Raw genomic sequence first — 22,166 nt, 5'->3', positions numbered from 1 at the left:
ACTGGCTTTGTAGGGGGGGAGTGGCCCTCCCACTTCGGGGGGGGATGCCCTCCACTTTTTTGCAGTGCCGGTAATGGAGTGGGGCTTCATGGATTGGCCTATAAATTGCAAATGTGCGATGGTTTAACAAATGCCCCCCCCCACTGAAAATTGTTCCGTCACCAATGAAAGAAATGGGAATTTTGATAAATTTTAACTAAAATTAGGCATACGTTTTTCACGAGGAACAAAAAGACTTCTTTATCTCTTTTCTCGTTTTGGTGGTATAAAACTGAAAAAATGAGAAACGGCTCTATATATATCTGTTTTAAAATCAACTTAAAACGATTTGTCTTTGATTTTGGTTTTTAATTAATCAACAAACGAATCAAGTGACGAAACATACGACAAACGAAACTAAATTTAAAAAAACAGAAGTGTCTAATTCTTGTTTTTCAATTTTCCTGAATTGTGGATAGTTAATTGAATAGCTCCGATTGGACTATCACTCGGTATTTTAGGACGAAATCAAAGAGCATTTCTATGGTCAGTGGGAGGGTTTTAAAAAAGCATTTCGGTGCTGAAAGTTGCTTTTTTAAGAGAACGTTCTGCGATCCTGCATGCGCATATCGTTGTGATGTTCAGTGCGCGCGTGCGCTCATGTGCCTTCGTCGCATCGACGTACGCCGCAGTCTGAGACCTTAATCATTTACTCTTAATAGCTGCATTATAGATGCAGGAGCACCAGACTTTAATCCAATAATCACAGAAATTAGTGGAAATGGCGGAGGAAGGTGACGTTGTGGTGTGGGAATGGTTCACAGATCACGGGCGATGGAGACCTTATCAACCCAACATCGCCCGTGGAATCGAGGAGAACTACGGTCGGACCCTTATGCTTCGTCTGGGTGATATAGATCCGTCCATGGCCGTGTACGAGATCGATTTCAATACCCGTCAACAAAAGAGATTGAACACAGGTGAGTGGACAGCTGTGTTTTTGTTTACATTTAATTCCCCATGCACCATCACATGCATGCACATTATTTAGAGCGACAGTCAGTCATTATGGGGTGTATTTTGCCAGCTAAAGTGGTTCCATTAACGAGGGTACGACTACACATTCGAGAGGTCAAAAAGTGTCAATCATAATTTCAATAAAAGAAACGCTCATCACTTTAATGTGTTTAAACCAAGATCTTAATGACATTTATTGGCAGGAATTACTTATGCCAGATATGTTGAAGAGGCCTCTGACCATAACATGTATTAGAACTTCTTAAATTGTGTACTAGTATTGTGTATTAGTGTGAGCTCCGAAGTCGCATTAATTTAAGTCAAATCACCTTGGTAACAGAAGGAATCTTTGGCCACTTTCCAGTACTCAACTTCATCTCTGTCTCAGGCTCCGTGTAGGAAATCAAATCTCTGATTGTGGGCCTGAAGCGTTTAATTTAATAAATTAAAGTACTGTAATGTTTGGCTCTTTTGCGTCTTACTTGAACCATGGTGGCTTTATCAGACTTACTATTGCGCTTACAACCTCAAAGTCAGGAAGTAAAAAACAGTTGAAGCCTGAGACATGAGACCAAGTCGAGTTTTGGAAAATGGCCCAGAACTCAATCAGAGAAAAAAAAAACACTTGTATAAAAATACCTTCAGAATCCTACAGTTCATAATGAATAAGCCTACATGTTTAAAAACAAGTTTACATGTAATATAAAGAATGGCAAAGAATGATTACTCAGGTGAACAGTTTAATAAGAGAAGTACATGCACAATGTTAAAGATACATGTACACTTCGTGTACTTAATTCGTTGCTTAGTAAAACAAACATTGAACAAAATCCGTCCTATTATACGCAAAGGGATGCTAAAATTGATTCTGATATTGCTAATGCTTTCAATGATTATTTCATTAACACTGGCAAGAAAATAGCAAGTGAACTTCCTCAATCAAGCAGTTCATTTGAACACTTTCTTGATGAAAGATGTGCACATTCTTTATTTTTCGCTCCTGTTACCGAAGCAGATGTAGCACTTATTATTTCAAAACTGCCCAATGGAAAAGCCCCAGGTTATGATGGCTTAAGTACCTGTGTTGTTAAGGAAGCTGGTTATAAGCTGTATGTGTGAGCTGCATGTACATGTATGCTGGACAAAAGGGAAAACCTCCTGTCAGTTTCAGTGACAGGCAATTACATTATCACGTACATGTACATGTTATTATATACGTGTAATAATTCACTTTTTACTACAAGAGAAAAATGAGTACTTTTTACCTAATGAGTTCAATTTGCATGGTTGGGATGACATCACTGAGTGTTGGTTCTTCTCTCTGATTGGTCAGTTGGTGGCTGTTTGATATTTCACACTTGGGACTGACTAGATATTGCTGTGGTCTATGGGGAGAGTCTGAAGTACATGTACATATATTGACTAAATTCTTAACCTTTCTGTCAAATATGCCTGAAATTTTGCTGTCTATGCACAATGAATATCTCCCACACTGTACCAAAAAGGTTTCAGTTATTTTTGTCATGTTGCAGCAAAAAAGGAGGAAACCGTGCAAATCCCTGTGCAGAATGAATGAAGAGTTATACATGATGAATTATATACAGACAATCATGGAAATTGTTCCTTGAAGTGGTCTGTCAGCAATCGGAATGCGATATCTTGTCCTAAAAAGTCAAATTTATCCGGGAAATGTTGAAGCATAATTTAGTTAGAAAACACTTGTGACTTTTTTGGACCAGTCTCATTGGGTTTATGCACAGGGCATGCATGGTGTCAAGTGATGTCCGTGGATTGTACTCTTTCCTTGAATTGCCTTTGTAGTATTTGTAACCAAACCTACATAAAAAAAAATGTCATCCATCTTTATTCCTTCGCTGAAAATTTGAAGGAAAAAATAGAATTGTTAAGACATTAAGCCCTTTACATACGTGTACATGTATATGTATGTATGTGATCTGTCATGACAAAATTAGCATAAAGTGGCATTCCACGCTTTCTTATTTTGAGGGTTCAAAGTCAAATATTGAAATGGAAGTTAGTTTTAGGGTGTCGAATTTGGAAAGAGTAATCTGTCTTTAGTTCCAAATTTTCTCAGGATGAGATATTTCAAAATGTCATTTATTTTGGCAATTTTGATGACAGCATTATTTGTGCCCAGTCAGAAATGTTGAAACAGTGTCGCAAGCAAAGATGCAAAGCTGCCACAATAATGTCACATTGTCACCTTAGGTATACTTTTACCCCCACTGTTCCATGTACATGTACATACATGTACATGTACCATAGGAAAACTCTCATTCCGTTGAATTCACAAATACTGAAATCTCAATTGTTGAAAATTCTGACTTCAGCTCACTTTGTGGTGACAGGTCACGTATGTTTGACTCTATTGTCCTGAGTAAGAGTCCTGGCTATGTGTACATGCATGCAGCTGACATCATTGTAGAAGAACTAACATTTCAAGTGGCAATCATTTGGTTCTCTTGACACACTTACAGTACAAGGTAGTGAAATACCTTTGCATCAGGCCAAGTTGAAATGGCCGCGTTTCGAAACAGCTGTTTTCTCTCGATGACTTTCCTGGAAAACTCCACAGATACATGTACTTCCATGTTACTCCATTTAACAGGCTGAAAACTTGTATCATACGGTACATGTAAGACACAAAATACATTGCAGTAGTCCCAAATACATGTACATGTACCGGTATATTCCATCTTGAAACTTTCAGTACACGCCATCGATATACATGTGTAGGGTAGGCTGGGAAACATGCATTAAGAACTGTTTCTTGTTTTTACATACATGTAGTTACATGTTTACATGTACATGTACATCCTAATATCAGAGCAATACAGGTATTGTCACATGTTACAAATGCGTTCAAATACCCACAACGTTAATTTATTAATTAAGTGGCCATTATCCTGTAACAATTGTGGCAAAAAAATTTAGAGGGAGAAAAAAAATCTCCTGCGCCCAGCCCCACTTTTTTTTTTTTAGGAAACACAGCTATTTTGTTACACGGCCCCAAATTTTATCACAGTGAGTGTTCCACTTTAAACAAATGTTGAATTGTTTTCAATAAAACACATGTACAGTAGCTCTGTCTGTCTGTTGAGAAAACGAGTAAATTACCGTTTTTCTCTGAGCATGAAAATGTTCCCTGTTTTTTTTGTGTACCGTCATGATTCTCATGAACCTTCTTTTCCCCATCCTAATGCGGCCAATCGGTAATCCACGTCTCGTTGGCGCATTTCCGGTCGTGAGACTTCCCTGAGGGGAAATTTGTGAGTCCGTAAGATCCCCAGCAGAGCAGTGTCCCTACGTCATCATGAGCCATTTACCAGGGTTGACGACTCTGGATGTAAAATTGCTCCTTTTTTTTGTGTACCTGTAAACCATGCTGGCATAGCAGGTGCATGTCTAGGCATATTACATGTAATGCTGTGCACGCAGGTGCTATGCCCGCCTTGGGGTGTCTGTTATTACACCATGTACATGTACATGCTTGATTTTTTTACTTTTGAAGCATAAATGTACATGTACATTGTAGCCAGTACATAACGTATTCTGCGAGGCACATACATGTGGGTGTATGTGTTGACATTTGTTCAGTGCACTGTTATTGTTAAATTAAGATATTGCAGCATGGTTGCAATGTCTGATGCAGTCTTGGATCAGTGACGTATCGCAGGAAATTTTTAAGGAGGGTAAGGGGGTGTCTAGAGAAGACACTGCAGTGGCAAAGCAATCAGATCAGGTTACAGGCAATTTCAAGATGCGGTGACTTTTCACTAGAGAATTCACTGAGACTGGGGAATTCACTGAGACTGGGGAATTCACTGAGACTGGGGAATTCACTGAGACTGGGGAATTCACTGAGACAGGGGAATTCACTGAGACAGGGGAATTCACTGAGACTGGGGAATTCACTGAGACTGGGGAATTCACTGAGACTGGGGAATTCACTGAGACTGGGGAATTCACTGAGACTGGGGAATTCACTGAGACAGGGGAATTCACTGAGACTGGGGAATTCACTGAGACTGGGGAATTCACTGAGACTGGGGAATTCACTGAGACTGGGGAATTCACTGAGACTGGGGAATTCACTGAGACTGGGGAATTCACTGAGACTGGGGAATTCACTGAGACTGGGGAATTCACTGAGACAGGGGAATTCACTGAGACAGGGGAATTCACTGAGACTGGGGAATTCACTGAGACAGGGGAATTCACTGAGAATGGGGAATTCACTGAGATGAGAGTCAGGGTAGAGGATGGAAGGAGAGAGCTCATATAATTGTAAATGTAGACTTTAATCAACGCTTGTGTTTGAGATGTTGCTGTTTGTAAGCAGGAAATTAGCCTTGAGTCAAGCAAATTCTTGTAATGTGGTTTTAGAAATATGAAAAAGAAACTAGTCCAAGTGGCAAAGACATTTATGTGTAAGTGCCTTTTCTATCTCATGCAGAAGGCTTCCATTTTACAACTGGTTAGACTAAATGACATCACACGCCCTCAGGCCCAAGAAGGTACATGTACACGTACACCTACTTATATGTACCTGTATACTTAGGAAGGTTGTTATTGTTGAGCTTTCATTGGATATATAGAATGCTTAAAGGGAATGTATGCATGTGGACAAGTTATTTTCCAATTTCCAGGTCATAAGCTTCTATTCTTGCACGTGAAGCTCTACATGCACCTCATGCACTGAGACCTTCAGTTGGGTCTCATCTGGCACAACCCTTCCCAGTCTAATCAGTGAATCATTAATGTGGCGTGTGTTCTCCTCTAGTATTCTTTCACGACTTCATGTAATCGAGCCAAGTCTGTCTACTGAGATGTTTACAATAAAATACAAGGAAACTAAGGAAAAACAGCCCGCGGAAGTCATCAGCCCGATGTTTTTAATCCAGAAATTGAAAATGAGGGAGGCAACCCGAAGCCGTGAAGGTGATGCATGTTTCCAATAGGGTTTTGTCTTTCAACTCTTGAAGTCCGTGGCATAATTTCAACATCAAATTCTGAAAATTCAAGGGGTCATGATATTGGCCGTACTATACACAGCAAGCAGCAGAGTGCTAGAGAATAAAGTCAAACAGATTTCTTTGAACTGTACGGTACCTCTAAAATTCCTGGTATTCAGGATTTGACAGGAAATAAAGGACAAAAGTAATTGAATAATTGACATTTCCATTGCGGAAATAATGGATAGACCTGTGGGTATTGCTGCTCACGGTGTTATCGTGCCCTCCGGTCCACAGTTCACCTGCAACTGATTGGTTTTTGTTTCAGAATCTTCTTTTTTCAGCTTTTTTTTTTTTCCCAAGTCATGGAACTGCCTCCTCCATTGCCAAATGAAAAAAAAGAAGAAGTGATTTTTCCCCATTATTAGCGGAGCCAGTCCATAGGGGCGGCCTCAGACATTGTTAATTGAGCCAACTCGTGCCGTGGCTGGCTCATCGGACATTATGATGTACATGTACTGTATGCGTAAGCACATCGGAGGTGATGTGCGGTGAACTACATGTATAAAGCAAGAAAGGGGGTTGCATCGGGGCGTGTGTGTGTGTACGACTGTCTACAAGTACAACACTGTACATCGTTTTCTCAGACGCTATTGAAGCCACCTACTCAAGCTGTGAAGAATTTAAGGATGAGGGTAGGGTCTTTGATGTTAAAACTTACATGTACATCATGTGGTGAAAGCTTATCAGTACATTTGGCATGATTAAATTGTGTTAACAAGAAGGCATGTACATTTGTTAGGTTTCATGGTCAAGGAGCTCAGTGTAGCATAGAGATGGAGGTACACTGTAGTGTCGCGGACAGGAGGCTGTGTTCGTCTTGACAAGAATGCCAAACTGCTTGGGGTGATGGGAGCAGATGTTATCTGATCCTTGGAGTGTGGAATCAGGGATGTGGGATGATGAATTTATCTTATCGTACATCTCCTCGAGATGTCATCCATTGATTGCATCATGGACACGCATGCACAGCTGTGTTTCCCTACTCAGTAGTGGGCAACAGGAGAATTTGGTTGAAGAGGAGTTCATTGACCTCTTTGAAAGTTGATGAACAGATCTCTGTTGCGATATGGATAGGCCTACTTCTAATCCAGAAGAAATGGCGTAGGACTTTACAAAAAAATCACTAACTGGCTTGGATGGAATTCTTAACCCATTTTCCCTGCTTATTAGAGCAAACTTCTTAACCACTGAACCACAGAGTCGGCTGGCTCAAATCCAATACAGCAGCGGGCATCGCAAGCAATCAATGATATTAAGAGCCTCTTTGTTTCTCTGGTCCTACTGGTGCCTCTGGCTTGCACCATTTGTTAGGTGGGTTCTGGAGTTAGTGAGCCAACTGGAGATTACTAATCCAAATTCAGATCTGTGCGAAAGAAACAGGCCCTAAAGTTTAAGGGTAACACCTGGTATCCGCCTCTAGCAAAAGCACCCCCATTGGTGGAAAAGAGTGGCATTGGTCATGTTTATTTTCTTGGTAATGATGCAACCGTAATGCGTGAAGTTCAGTTCCGACCAAAGGAGCGTCCGTTGCTAAGAAAATGGCGCCCTCTCTTGATTCAGCTGGGGGCCCATAGAGTTAACATTTGCCCAATGCAACGTGTACCACATTCCTAAAGGTTGGAATCGAACCTATGTGGTTTGCTGTCACTTTTGAAAATGATTGTCAATTTATTCACACAGCCTCTGTAAAATTTATCTATTTTGACAGGGACGGTACGCTCAATAAGAAGACGTACCTTCCAAGCTACCTCTGCCCCAGGGAAGAACATTGAATGGCAATGGCAGGATGACTATAACTGGTGCCCTTATGACGTTGACACATCCTGTATCATTGAAGAAGCGTACCAGCATCCTTACGGTAGCATTGACTTGTCCACGACACCCAGCTGTCTGCCATATGAGCTGGACCTTGTGGCCATGACGCAGCAGCGCTCGGGGACCGGGTTTGTTCGCAATATACGACGGATGTGCCTGCCAGTGCCTGGGTACCCACGGATCACGCCTGCGCAGTGCAGCTCCAGCGCCAGCATGGAGTCTGTGGAGGAGGATTCGCATGATGGTGGTTCAGCCGGTCTGAGCAGGCCGACCAGTCTACAAGCGCCCCCACAGCCGTCGTCTCAGCCCACCGCCACGACAGCGGCGCCGGACGATTCAAACTCTTCCCAAGGGTCTGACTGTTCAACCTCTGCCTCATCTTCCTTGGGACGGGCCGGCAAGAAACACCCCGGTAAGCGAGCGGCCTCGCGGAAATCAGTGGCCGCTACCAGTGGAGTACGAGCTACTGTGGCGTGGACTTCACCACCGGACCCTAACGCAGCAGGGACTAGCTCAGGCAGTGGAGGGATCGGAACCAGGTCCTCCCTGCCGAGGTCTGTCAGCGTACCAGCTACCATGGCAGGGGTGAGTGGCTCTGCCAACGAGAGGCCCAGCGTGTCCAGCGGGGCTGTGATAAGCTCCAGCTCAACAACTTCGTGTTTAGCTGCTGCTGCTGCGGCAGGCAGAATGACAAGGTCAGTTCGAAAGAGTTGGCACTTTGTACGTAACTACTTCAGTTTTGTCTGAGTTATTGATTCTGTTCAGCCAAACGGAAGTGTGGCCTCATGAGCCGGTTTGACATTTCAAAAAGGCAAGCTCACTCAAGAACAAAGCATGCATGTGAATAAGTGTATGGCCATGCTGATAGCGCAGAGCTAGTGCGCACTTACTTTAGGTCCCAAATGGCCTTGGACACCCTTCATTTTGAGCATACACTGTAATACCGAGCTGGCTCTGAGACAGTGAAAATTACCACATACAGTACATGTATGCCCACTGTTTTACAAGGTCAGATGATAAACGTATATATGTGGCCAGTTTTCACCTGAGTGTGCACAAAGGTATGGCATATTTGCATGATATGATATACACATGGGTTCATTTTTATTGAGCTGGCCACACAGAGAATATCATTTTTGTCAATTATTTGTTGAGCAAAAATGAGCAGGGAACAAGTGTCAGTTGATGTACTTTTCACTGTGCATTGGTTGGTAACGTGTGTACTAAGCAGATAGCACGTACTGTACATGTACATGTATGTTCAGACTGACATGTACATGTAGCATTTTTTATTAGCTCTTAAAAGCTCTGTGGCATCAGTCCCTGATTGTATTTTGCTGATGCGTTCATACTTGTGATGAAAAACTGTTGCCCTCAAGACAATTCCGGTAGAATTTTTTTTTAATGCGGGAAAAGGGATATAACATTACCGGTAGAAATAAAAACAAGACATTGCTAAGAAGAAACGTTTTGTATAGCAATTTCAGTCCCAACCAGCCTTTTGGAAACGGAAGCCAAATGCTTTCCAAAAGGAAAAGAAAAATGGCATTTAACACCCACACATGTGCTGGTACACCCAATCTGACATGGTGAACTTGGAATCCAGCCTGCAGCAAACATTTTGTCTTTTCTTATACAATGTATATCTAGGTCTCAGTCGACACCCAACTCTATCATAGCGAGACCAGCGCACGCAGCAGGGGCTCGACTTAGCCCGGTCATGACAGGTAAGATAGCAACTCGCAGAAGATTGAAGCAGAGATTGTTGAAAATCTCAGGTCGGTTTTGTTAACAATACTCCTTGATGGGTTCGGGGATTATCCTGACCAGCCCCTGCTACTTTGGCAACTTTCAAGTCCTACAAACATTACTGGCGTTGGCCCATCCACAGAGTAACCACAAGCATCATTAACATTTGCAGATGAAAGAGAAGCCTGCCTTTTATGTGTCTTTTTCTTCTAAAAGAATGTGCCCTTCAACATCTATAGGTTTTCTGTTATTTGAGGAAGAAATCTCAGCTAATAATGATGAGGAACTTTGGTTGAGAAATTGAAGATTGCTGCTGTAAAATATCCCAACTTTGAATGAGATGAATTCTCTCATTTTTTAAAATCAGCCTTTGTTAACAAACACTGTTCATGGTGCCCAGGTGTATGTGGCCCAGTATATAGTAATTAGGAATAAGTCGCTGAGGCTATTTTACATAATGGCCGAGTAACATGAGTAAAGTGGGGATGTGGGTAAACTTTGAAAATATTGATGTGGCGCTTTCTGTATATTTTGAAGGTGTATGTATGAAAGGTTACCATCAACACACTTGTAATGTGTACCACTTGAAAGCTTATGAAATTCTCTTTCTGACCATGTAAATATCTCAAAAAGTCAATTTGCGATTTAGTCCTAGTTTCGATGTACCGGGTCACGTATGACTGTGCCATTGAAACTTTGCATTGTGAGTTGTACACAGTTAGTGAATTTGGAGTGAGATATATTTTTGCTGGTAGGGTTGAATAAACCGCCGTTCAGCAGTGTTTTAGATGGGCATGTCTGAAGTCTACAGTTGCATTGAGTGCATGGTATCTTGGCCTCTTGTCTGGAACCAGGGGCCAATTTCACAGAGCTGCTTAAGTGCAAAATTTGCTTAAGCGGAAAAAAACCCTGCTTAAAAAACAAAAGTTACCAGCTCATAATCTATGTGATTGTCATGCTAACCAAAAGACAGGTGAATACCATTCCAAAACAATATACAATGTACATCACATGAAAATTTGGCTGGTAACCTGATTTGTCAAGCAAGGTTTTTTCACGCTTAAGCAAATTTTGAAATTGGCCCCAGAGCTCACTGAAATGATGTTAATGCTACAAAGCCCCTTTAACCCTTTGCTGGTAGTAAAAATACTCATTCAGCAAATGGAGGGCTGCTCAGTACATGTACTCGTTCTTGTATCGTTCTATTGAAGCCTGACTGTCTTTGTGTCCATACTGTACTGTACAGTGTACGTGTATATCCCTACACTTACATGTGCATGTACATTGTAATTCACATGAGTCATATTCAACCATCATGATAAATTTTAAATTTAATTCAACCAAATTGTAGAGAGCCGCCTTGGAAGTTTTTTGCTGGTACATGTATATTTGTTAGATTTTCTGGTTGTTTTTATGATACAAGTACTTGGACATGTATGAAGAGATTAATCAATCTTTACTTAACATGCTTAATGACCTGCATGTGACTTCATGCCTGCTACCGGTACATGCACATGTTCAAGAATAAAATGCAAATATGCTTCAGAAAATTTTTGGCAATCTTGCAGGACCTTTTTGAAATGAAATGTACATTAAATGGCTGACTGCAAGTATTGTAAACTGCAAAAAAAGTGTGTAAAATGTTGATAGAATCTGTCAGTACCGGTATGCATTCAAGGAAAACAAATATCAGGAGTCATGATTTACTCTCTGGAGAGCGTTGAAGCACAGAAAAAATACTGAAAATGTCTTAGTGGTAAGTCAGTGTACATGACGCAACTTTCAACTTTTATAAGTGAAGTTAAGGTATGTGCATTCTATCGGATACGTACATGTACAGTGTGGGCGAAGTGGCGCGTGGGCGAAGTGGTGTGTGCACGAACAACACTTTCCCTTTCAAATCTACATGTATGCAGTGTTTGGATGGATTTTGTAGGATTGAGGAAGGTATGATAGAGTTTAGAATGAATAACTTGACTATGGGGCATAATGTCCCTTGACAGCACTGAGTGATCTATGGGTTTCGTACACAGTGGAGAATTTCCCATTAACAAGTTCAGGTGATGTGTCAAAGGTAATTTAATTGTTGGCTTGTTCATTTCACATGGACAGAATATCACAATGATATCCTAGTCGCATAATCCTATATTCATCTCAATTCGTTAATCAGTCAATTGCTCTTTGAGTGACCATGGCAACTCAACATTAGCATTCATTTCACATCCAAAAACCGATTACTTTGCATTTGGTGGCTTTCTGTGACATTTGAAGAGGTCAGTGCAAAGTTGTTCACCGACTAAGGAAAAATTGCACTGCTTCAAATTAACAAGAGCTCGTGTGTGTGTTACAGTTGATTTATTTTCCCTTTTTAATGCAATCTGGCCTCCTTATGCACAAACAGTGCACGATATACTTCACACATTAACATCGTAATATTTGATAATTAAAGTTTAATTGTGCATCTATTTCATATTAACAATAGTTGATTTGTGTGGTTTAAATAATAAAATGGTCCCTTTGTTCCACATGGCTGCTAACTAATAAATTGTTATGACTGTGACCATCAACAAAATGCTGGTACTTTTGTATCATAAACTTGAATACCATGCTTCAGGGCATCTCAAAGTTGTCTTTGGGAGGAAAAGAACCAGTGGTCTTCTGAATTTGGTGTTTGGAGGCAGTTTTTGCAGTGCCCTAGAGAAAAAACAAAGAGAAACAAAAATGAAACTGATGTGACTGTTGAAGTAACTTTTGTCCTGACATCACAAGTCGGCCAGAGGCTGAGCAGTGGATAAATTCAGGCTGCATCCGAATCGGTTGTCTAGTGCTAGGTCTAGGTCTTTGTTCCATTGGAAATGTGTGGAGACGCGTAGACAATAAGACCTAGCCATAGCACAGGAAGCCCGTTTCGGACACGGCCTCAGGCTGCATCTGAATCGGTTGTCTAGTGCTAGGTCTAGGTCTTCGTTCCATTGGAAAAGTGTGGAGATGCATAGACAATAGACCTAGCCGTAGCTCTGGAAGCCCGTTTCAGACATGGCCTCAGTTTATGCACATACAGGTAAATCTACTTAAGAACACCGAGCGAAAAGCAGAACACCCCTATGATAAAAATGAACCATTCTGAGGCAACCTTTTCTGCTCTGGATCTGAGGCAAAACTCTGTATCCCCTGAATTCATTCATACATGTAGTACTTATGCCTTGGCTACGGCTTAAAATAATATGTATGTTCCGATGGAAGCCTCTGCATAATGGCTAGAGCCACTTCTGATCGAAATATGTACTATCGCTGGCTGTAGCCAAGTCAGATGCAACCTCTACTCTTTTCACTTGCCTTCAATGCTGGGCTTAATAGCGCCCTCTATGCCTCTGAACTATGTCCATTGAGAGGTATTACATGTAGGCTTTATACATCGCTCATGCTTCATGGATTTTGAAGTTGTGTGCTGTGGATTTTGATTGGCTAACCAAAAGCAAACCCCGCCCTTCCTTCCCATGGTTCCTGTTTTCATACTCACGTTTTAATCTCCCACCACGCCCACCACTTCACACCTCACCCGCCCGCATCATCTGGTTTTTTTCTCTCTCTCTTTTTTTTTGTGGCCGCGCCCTTCTTGGCCATTCTGTTACCTCCCTTTTGCCCCTCGCCCTCCCCAACCAGCCATCACGGGCCTGTTGCTCTCCACTGCAGTGCCCGTCAAGCTCCACCCGACGCCCATCCCCATCTTCTCGCCCCCACCCATCTCCAAGGGGAGTATCCGGCCGGTGGAAGGCATTAAACCCAGCAAGAAGAAGCAGAAGACAACGTCGCTCATCAGAGGTACGGTCACATTGCTTGGCAGGCTCTGAATGTACATGTAACCTGTACCTCACAAGCTCTCCCTTACTGGCAAAGAAGACATAGACCAGTGTTAAAAACTTTAGTAATGGACAAAGTGCTGTCTGTGACCATTAATCAATGTCTGGCTGATTTTTCCTGGTATCCAAGATGTACATGTAATTTGTACATGGGCACCGGGGAAAATCAACCGATAATTAACAGATGATCCGAAATCATTTTCCCATTCTAGATCCAATCCCAAGCATAGACACGACCCTTCACCCGCTAAAAAACACAACACATAGAGTCACTTAAAAAAAAAAACTTTCCATACATGTACCATTTTGTGTATGTCTTAACTTTCTGTGGAAGCAAATTACACAAAAACAGCATTTTGTGGTATCTTGGCATGTGTTCTGTTGCATATTATGAAATCTGCACCAGCACGGAGCTGTTTTAAAAGGTTCTTAAAAAGATATGTTGGGAGCGATGCAGTAAATGAGACTTAAACTGTTAAATAGTTTCCTGAAACAATCAAGTACAATGTGTACACATGTCAGTTGTTGCTTATATTCCCATTCTTTCTTGAATGGATGTGTAGTGGATTTCACTGATCATTTTGTTCTCATTTCAATTTGATTGGAGCCTTTTAAAGTTGAAAACAGTGATGTGTCGAAAGGATTTTCAAATATGGGCAACTCTTGACGGCAAAGTGTGGACTTGTGAACAAAAGATGTCCACACGATGCAGGAAAGGAAGACGTTCTGTGGACTTGCACACGTCCACAGGACGTTTCCCCTTCTCTGAAAAAGAAGTTTAGAGGCATTTTGGGGTAGGGATCATCTGTCATATTGGAAGAGGAATAGTCAAGGAAACCTTGTACAAAAAGCCAGCTGAAAATCGTGTTCCCAGTTCCAGAAAAATGAGTATTTTCACTGAGTTTTCTTAACTGCATGAAAAGGAACGTCCACACTAGGTACATGTATGTAAGGGAAATGTGGGTGTCTTGCATGCCGTGCACTCTTTTTGGTAAGCTTAAATATGGGTACTTGCCAAGAGCGACATTTAAACTAATTACCTTTGATTTGTGTGTGGTGCATCTAAACTCCATTTTTTTTCCAAATTTCGTATTGCGCTCATACACAGTGGACTGCTGTGCACGTCTTACTTCAGCCAACTTGTGGACAGCTTCTTTTGTGTTTTCATCATCGCTAAAGGTTTATGTAAACTGTGAGAAATCTTAATGAAGTATTGTTGTCTGTATCATATTTTCAGTGGATTCTCCTGAAGATGTGATGAAAAAGTATGTCAACAAGGTCAAGAAGATACCGGACGAGGTACCAGTGAAAATCGGTTTCCATATCACTACAAGTACCCTCTTTCTTTTCTCCTGCCATAAATCAATTAGATGCGTATGGCTTCAGAATCAGTCGTATATCTACATTAAAATTGAGTTTAAAGTCTATCCTCATGAAAGAAAGCCAAATTCAAAATAAAATGCACCTTTAGAAAATCATTCCAGCCAATTTTTCTAGTTTATATTTTGCAACATTACCAATCCTGACATGAAGTCATCTTCCTTGCACCTGACCCTCACATTTCTCCTTTCAAGTTCTCTCGGGATACATCTGTCCAGACATTTTTTGATTGTTGTCGAAAGTCGACCCTCCATCTTGAATTTCCTCCATCATGTTTTCCAGGAATGTCCAATTTGCTATGAGAAGCTCAGCGAAGGCTCCCATTACACTGAAGACACGGATGACGTCGTCTTGAAGTTGAGCAGATGTGGACATCTCTTCCATAGAGGTTGCCTTCACGCCATGTACAACAGTGGCCCCAAGGTGAGTCTCAAATTGAAAACTAAAACTGAGATTGAAGAAACTCTTGAGCGGTTCCCAAGGCCACATCTTGTTCCTACATGTATTAAACTTGTGTGCATGATTTACTACATCCAAACATGTATCACACTGCATTGTGGAACCAGTGGCCTAACCATCAGAAATGGGTAATGGGGGCATGTGTGCACCCCCCCTCAGCCCCACCCCTGCCTTCCGTACCTTATTTGAAATTTTGAACTGTACACCACCTGCGTACGAGCCACAAAGATTATATCCTTGATTTGCTATGGTGCTAAATAAATTTTTGAACGAGCCTACATGTAATTCAGTATCCCGACAGCACATGCCCAGTATGAGGCTATTGGGGAACAGCTACAGTCTTTCCTGTCAACGTAGCCATACACTGACTCATGCGCTCTTTGTACGTGAAAGACCTTGGCTATTTGAAATACTGAACTGTCTCATTGATGGCGTACATGTACTTGTCCATGTCCAGGATGGCAGCATACAGTGTCCAACCTGTAAGACCATCTACGGTGTCAAACACGGCAACCAACCGTCCGGTCGCATGGATTATCATATCATTCCTCCGTCGCTTCAAGGTTTCCCTGATTGTGGCACTATTCGCATCATCTATGACATACCGCCAGGAACTCAGGTAAGTACGACAAGAGAGGCATTGTAGGAAAGGACCCATAAATAAATCTCAAGATCAAACAATATAGTAGCATTCTTTGTGCGTTTTTATTTTTGAGAAAAACTCTTTTTACTAACTAAGTGTTGAAAGTCTTCACCCCTTTGTTTCCACCAAACAGTCTAATCTTTTGTCTATTTACGCCTGTGTTGATAAGCACACCCTTTTGTATTTTCACTGGTGTTCTGGCGGGTTCTTTCATTAATTTGACTGCTAGCTACGTACACTGGTTCTTGGTGGAGAAGGTTTCCTTGGTGACAGACCAATCAGTGCTTAATAAATAAACATGAAAAAAGTAAAATTCTACAAGATTTACGTGAAACCAATTTGTGATTAAAATCTCAAAAAGTTAGCGGCAGAGGCACAGATGGCCTTAGTCTCCTGACCAATAGCTGTCACCAACAAATTAAATGTCTACACAGAGTAATGTATGTTGACAAAAATATTCAATATATGAAATGTTTTGGTTATGAGTAAAGTGCTAGCCATGTACAAGCTTGCTGAATCAAAAGTTATACCATAATGGTTGACAAAAAGGTTTGCCAGTGTCATCCACAATGTTTCCACTCAGGTAATCACAGATTTTGAATGAAAGATCCTGTAACGTTTTGAAAAATTGAATGGATTAAAATTTAATCTGTGAAGCACAATTCTCAATTGTTTTCCGCCATGGCTGTAAAATACCGTAGGTTCCTGTTTTGAAAAATATTGTTTCTCATCTCAATAGTAAAAGATTATGGTTCACAAAAGAGATTTTTTTTTTCTGATACATCTTCTGAACACAATATTTTGTGACACAAATGAAATGAAAGCCATATACAAGCATCATAATTATATATTAAATGCCTGCTAACAATAAGAAGCAAAACTTGCCACATCGTTAACATTTACCAAAGCCCAGATAATACTTAATCAATTTTTGCAAGCAATTTGGTCCTCAACTTATCTGTAGATAACAACTGGGCTACTCTTAAAGCCTGTTACATTGCTAGAAATTGTTTCTCTGATGGGCCTTTGAGCAAGATGCTCACAGGTTTAGGACTGACCGTTTATTGAGCAGTAAATAAGCAAATGTAAGTGTCATGATAAATCAATATCGAGATAAAAACATTTTGTTTATGAAATTTCACACTTGTTCAGCTTAAATCCATTAGATTACTTTAAAAATATCAAACCTTATTGAAAATTTTTCCAAATCTGTTCACACCCTAACATTTGATTACTCAGTACCATTCAACATTTTGGTAATAGGTTAGCCATACATGTATACTGAACAAGCGTAATCATTCAAATGCTCCTTTAAGTTTATGCTATGGCACAATCTAATTATGTAATCAACCGTTTGATTTGATTGTACTTGCACATACACTTAAACTTACTCTGGGTTTCCAAAAATCTGACATTAAATCTGTAAAACCCAGTTAATTCTTAAGCTGTCACCACCTCCAGGTCCTAGTAGGTACATCTGATGGTCAAGAGAGTGGTTTGTATTGGAATGTAGAGCATAAGATCTCAGGCTTTGGCGACAGTCATGACAATTTGCTGGGCTCAATAGACTTTCCAAAAGTCTGTGAAATGAATTGAGAATAAATCAAAAGTACGATTGAGAATGGTTGGTGGTGTCTTGGAGTTACATTGTAAGTTCAGTTTGTGGCAGGTGTTTCCTTATGAATTTCAAATGCACATTTTAGATCTGTTATTTGTTACCTGTGTGTATGTTACTTGTCGTTTGATGTTAATTCCCTCGAGTTAACAATTGAGATTGTCCGAGGGGCATTTTTTCATATCACTGTACAGGTAAGTGTTATCCTAACATACAAATGATGTATTTACATATTCTTTGTTGCTTCCAATTTGACAGAAAAATTTCAGTTTTCAAACACGATAGTAGACTGAAACCTCATCACTTCACACCAGATGTCCTGCAGATGTGAATGTCACTGCACTGACACTTAGTTAGGGATCCATTTTTTTCATTTCCCTGTTACATCTGACGTGATTTTGTAAGTTCAGAACACATTCTCTAATTTCCAAGAGTGATGAATTAATTAATGCAAATTACCTGCCGAACAAATACAGTAAAATAGTCTAAAATCAATTTCAGTGATATTTCCATGTCAAATTACACAGGTCAGGTGTAACAGGGACACGATAATGTCTCATTTTTGGACCCTGAGTTTGCAGAATGACCCATTTATGGCTTCCTCAATACGGGCGATTCACAATAGTGCACCTGGCTAATGCGCTGCAAACTCTTGGAGGCACACTGTTGTGAATCGCCCGTATTATGCATCTAATGTGTGTAGCCGCTTTTTGCACAGCAACATACACATTATGATTTACTGGCAGGAGTAATAGAGTACCGAAGTGAATACGTCATGCCCACAATTAGTGTGTAAAAGGTATTAGCGCAAGAACCAGCGCGTGAACCAACACGCGCGTACTCCATTCATTTGCACTGCACCTTTTGGTTCACAGTGACGTCACAGTTTGGTACTCTATACAAAAGGATTACGGTCTTATACCAATGGTAGCCATGTGCTGTACAGGCATTCTTCTGTTAGCAATTCTTGGATGGTTTAAAAGACTTATAATTTTAACATTGGCTTTCCATTGTTTTTTATAATCATTTCATTAATATTACAGTAGATCATATTCTTCAACAATGCAAGTTTTCAGAATTTTGAACATAGTGTATACATGTACATTCAAATGCCAGCCATATTTGTAAAATGTTTCTGAAATGCCCTTTGAGAAGTAAAGCAGATTATGGGTTACATGTAGGTTGACGTTTGGAAATAGAAACATTTAAACCAAATCAAAACAATTTTTTAAAATTCAGACTTTTTAACCATTTTGTGCCATTGCCCCCTTCCCCGCATCCCTAACCAAGTCCCAGATACATGTACATACAGTGTAATACATGAAAGTCAAAGTTCAGAGTGGATGTCAAAGTTTAAGCAGTGTACATATACAGTACATTCATTCAATGCAAGGCATACAGTACATGTAGGTGTATGGACAATGAGTCAGTGAATTTGCTCCTTGGTGTACTTATACATGTAGCAAGGAAAATAACAGGTAGATACATGCACATTGTATTTTTCCTCTCGCAGCTAGGCCGTAGGCACACAGTTCCGTCTTTTTCTTCTTGTTTTTCCTTTGTTTTTGAACTGCGAGTCAGACTCGGTTTTCAGATACGACGATAAATATGCAGTTTGCTGGTACCACCAACCACCAGATTGCCTGCAGGTGTGGTTGCCATGGTAACTGGACAAAGATTACATTTCGTCTTTACACATTTCATGTTTTTACCCTCTGGATTCAATTGATAAATATCTCCTGTCTGCGACCTATTCATCAAGGAGTGTTCACCCGTAGCAACGTAGATGTTGCCATGAATGTCACAGCAAACTGTCCTAGGGTGACGTATTTCCTCGTAGAACAAATCTTCGCCGTTGTAATCTTTGCATATCAGTCTGCTCTCTGTGTTGTTAACATACACAAGCCGTTTGTTGCTGACTGCGAGCTGATCTCCAATCATTGGTGCTGGTAGTTTCCTGATAAGTGTCCCGTCTGAGTTGTGGAGGCTGATCTCTTCCCTGGCCTTGAAGCCCACAGCTATCAGATTGTCCTCATCCACTGCCAGGCAGGTTGGTTCAATGTACAAATCAGTTCCTGGCTGGAACTGATGGAGGAGTTGATATTCTCTGCTGAAGGTCTTGACTGCAGGACCATCTAGGACAATGAGGTGGTCTACACTGTTCACTGCAACCTTGTGGGGATGTTTTACATCAAAAAGTTTTCCTGGTAGTTTGTGTGAGACAAAGGGGACTTTAGGATTATTTGTAGGTACGTACGCCAGCAGGTGTTTGTGCATGTATCTACCATTTATTGTAACTATGTCATTGTCTGAGAAAGATGCGACAGAGTTGATTCTGGAATTGCCACAGTCCAGTTCTGTCGCTAGTATCCACGTGTCTTCAAGGACCAGTTGTCCAAGTGAGTTAGCATCCCCTTCATGAAAGTCAATGAAGTGTAACTTCTCGGGCAAATATATTGGCTCCTCTTTTAATATTCCTTGGAGATATTGAACGAGTTTTTGCTTGAGGTCTAAAATCTCTGCCTTAATTTCTTGAGCTAGGAGCTGGTTCATCTCATCCAGTGTCAGCTCTGCTACATTCAGCTGTGTATTGTTGGTGTCTTCAGCAGTCTGCAGTGTCTTGACTCTGTCTTGATAGATCTCCTTGGCCTCTTGCTTCAGTTTCTGCTCCATCTCCCTGATCCTAGCAACCTCCTTGTCAGCCTTTTGGGAGATCTTCTTGTTAGTGGCTTCAAACATGGTGTCTAGCTTCTTGTGAGCCTTGGATATGTTTTTCTTGGTTTTCTTCAGTTCTGTTTTTTTCTTCACTGCATCTGCCAACAGTCCTTCAATTTCTTGTTTGCATTTATCAAAAGACTCAGATATATCAACACAAGAATGCTTTTCATGTTTCAGAACAGAGCAAGTTGTGCAAATCAACTGCTGACATGTGTTGCAATAAATGTTCAGATTCTGATAAGGATGTTGTACACATTTTGGATCTTCTCTTAGTTTGCTCTTGTAGGCAATCTCTCCTGATTGAAGTAGAGCTATCGTGTAGGTTTGGTGAGATTTTGTCCGTGCCAGGGATTCATGTACGTTTTGGCAGTCTTTGCACAGAAAATGAGCACAGTCCATGCAAAATGAAACTGCCTGAGATTTCCCCTCACAGCATTGACATTTGATCTCTGACCCTTGACCCTGTAAAAGCTGTTCCTGTATTGCAAACTCCTCCACTAGGGCACTCAGTGTGAAGTTGGTTGGCAGATCTTCTACTCCATTTCTTCCCAGTTCAGTGTCACGTCTGCACAAGGGACATTGGATTTTCACAGCAAGTGGATCTTGGCTCTCTCTCAAGTATTTGAGACATGTCAAGCAAAAACTGTGTATGCAGTTCAGAATTTTGGGATCAGTAAAGCGTTTGTAGCAGATTGAGCATTCTAGATGACGCTCGCCGATCTTCTCCAGAATCTCAGCTGTGCCACCAGTTGCCATGGTTCGGTTGGATGTGAAAAATGAAGGGTAAAAGGCGCTCACACCTGAGGAAGTTGATAAGAAATAAAATAGGGGAAAAAAAGATCTGTTGCTGGAATTTTCTTGTTTAATTATGCTGCCGGGCAAAATTTGAAGTTGCATGACGGATTCCCGTGGGATTTTCAAGATTTTCCATTTTCAAAATTCTTCAAAAATTCATAACTTCATTTATTGGATGTTTACATTCACATGAATGACTGTCTGGTGGCTACTCTAATCTGACAGACAACATCTATTGATACCCGAGTATTTCAGCCAGGCCTGCTGCCTTTTAAAGAAGCACATATTTTCTTTAGTTACTGAATCTGGCCCAGTGCGCTGCTTACGTCTTTTCAGATGTGGATCAGATTAGCATGGGGTGGTATTGTATCACTCATTGTTGGAGTGCTGAAGCACATTGTCTTTGTTCGTAATCCGCTCATGCTGAATGCCACAAACAGTGGTATAATGTTTCTAAACAATGACAGATTTCTTCCGCTATCGACAACTGAAAAAATGTTGGCAATTCCCTGCAGCCCAGTCTTTTGTTCCGAGTACGGTCTTTTATTACAAGGCCAAGCTCCTTTGCCCGATTTTGGTCACCCCAGCTTTGGGTATAAAGCCAACATCTCCGGTTCCGGGCACCCCATCAGGAAGTGGTTATAGGTGGAAAGAAACTTACCTTGTTGAAATTGTTTTAATCTCAAATTTATTTCAGCCCAGAAAAGTTTGGATACTGGTGCATGTACCTGTATATGTCAGTTGTTCTTCGTAATCTTGTCAAAATTTTTACCATAATTTTGGGAAATTTGCAGTACTTGGCGGTGCCCTCTGGCACCGCCCACCGTGGCTAGAACACTATCACTGCAAATATTAATGTTTGAACAAGTTTTTGTGATGTATTTGGTACTCACTTAGATGGTGTGTGTGTGTACATGGACAGGTGCTGTTGGCTGTCTCTAGATAAAGTCCGCTGCCTTTATATAAAGTCACCACACCCACTCGGTTTAGGCAAGAACATTTGTTGTGGAGTAGCAATTAGCAAAGATGGCAGTACCATTCTTGTCGTTAGTATCAGTAGATGTCGTAGTCAGGTCACGTGATGTCATGCTGAGCCT

The 22,166-nt window shown here is 41.0% G+C and overlaps 2 protein-coding genes across 4 annotated transcripts in view; one reads left to right on the top strand and one right to left on the bottom strand.

The window, feature by feature from the left end:
- The first annotated feature begins 685 nt into the window (after positions 1–685).
- Positions 686–22,166, top strand: part of LOC110976844 (E3 ubiquitin-protein ligase DTX4-like) — a 58,404-nt gene continuing 36,923 nt past the window's right edge. The window contains exons 1-7 of one of the 3 annotated variants that reach the window (XM_022230477.2): positions 686–959; positions 7,744–8,545; positions 9,501–9,577; positions 13,293–13,421; positions 14,697–14,758; positions 15,122–15,262; positions 15,756–15,917. In XM_022230477.2, coding sequence (XP_022086169.2) covers positions 761–959; positions 7,744–8,545; positions 9,501–9,577; positions 13,293–13,421; positions 14,697–14,758; positions 15,122–15,262; positions 15,756–15,917 — 1,572 coding nt within the window. In that variant the 5' untranslated portion in view covers positions 686–760. Of the gene's footprint in view, positions 960–7,743; positions 8,546–9,500; positions 9,578–13,262; positions 13,422–14,696; positions 14,759–15,121; positions 15,263–15,755; positions 15,918–22,166 lie in introns of all 3 variants that reach the window. The other 2 variants (XM_022230476.2, XM_087141398.1) reach the window with 2 other exon arrangements.
- Positions 16,570–22,118, bottom strand: LOC110976846 (E3 ubiquitin-protein ligase TRIM33-like). Its single transcript, XM_022230480.2, has 2 exons — positions 21,963–22,118; positions 16,570–21,074 (listed from the first exon to the last, which is right to left on the bottom strand). Exon 2 carries the CDS (start codon positions 21,028–21,030, stop codon positions 19,147–19,149), a length of 1,884 nt encoding a protein of 627 aa, XP_022086172.2. The 5' UTR covers positions 21,031–21,074; positions 21,963–22,118; the 3' UTR covers positions 16,570–19,146.

This window comes from Acanthaster planci, linkage group LG09 (genome assembly GCF_054643075.1).
Source record: "Acanthaster planci isolate LZ-2023a linkage group LG09, COTS_SCS, whole genome shotgun sequence".
Taxonomy (NCBI): Eukaryota; Metazoa; Echinodermata; class Asteroidea; order Valvatida; family Acanthasteridae; genus Acanthaster; species Acanthaster planci.
The sequence above is the reverse complement of the archived record's forward strand: the minus strand, read 5'-3'. Positions and strand labels throughout refer to the sequence as shown.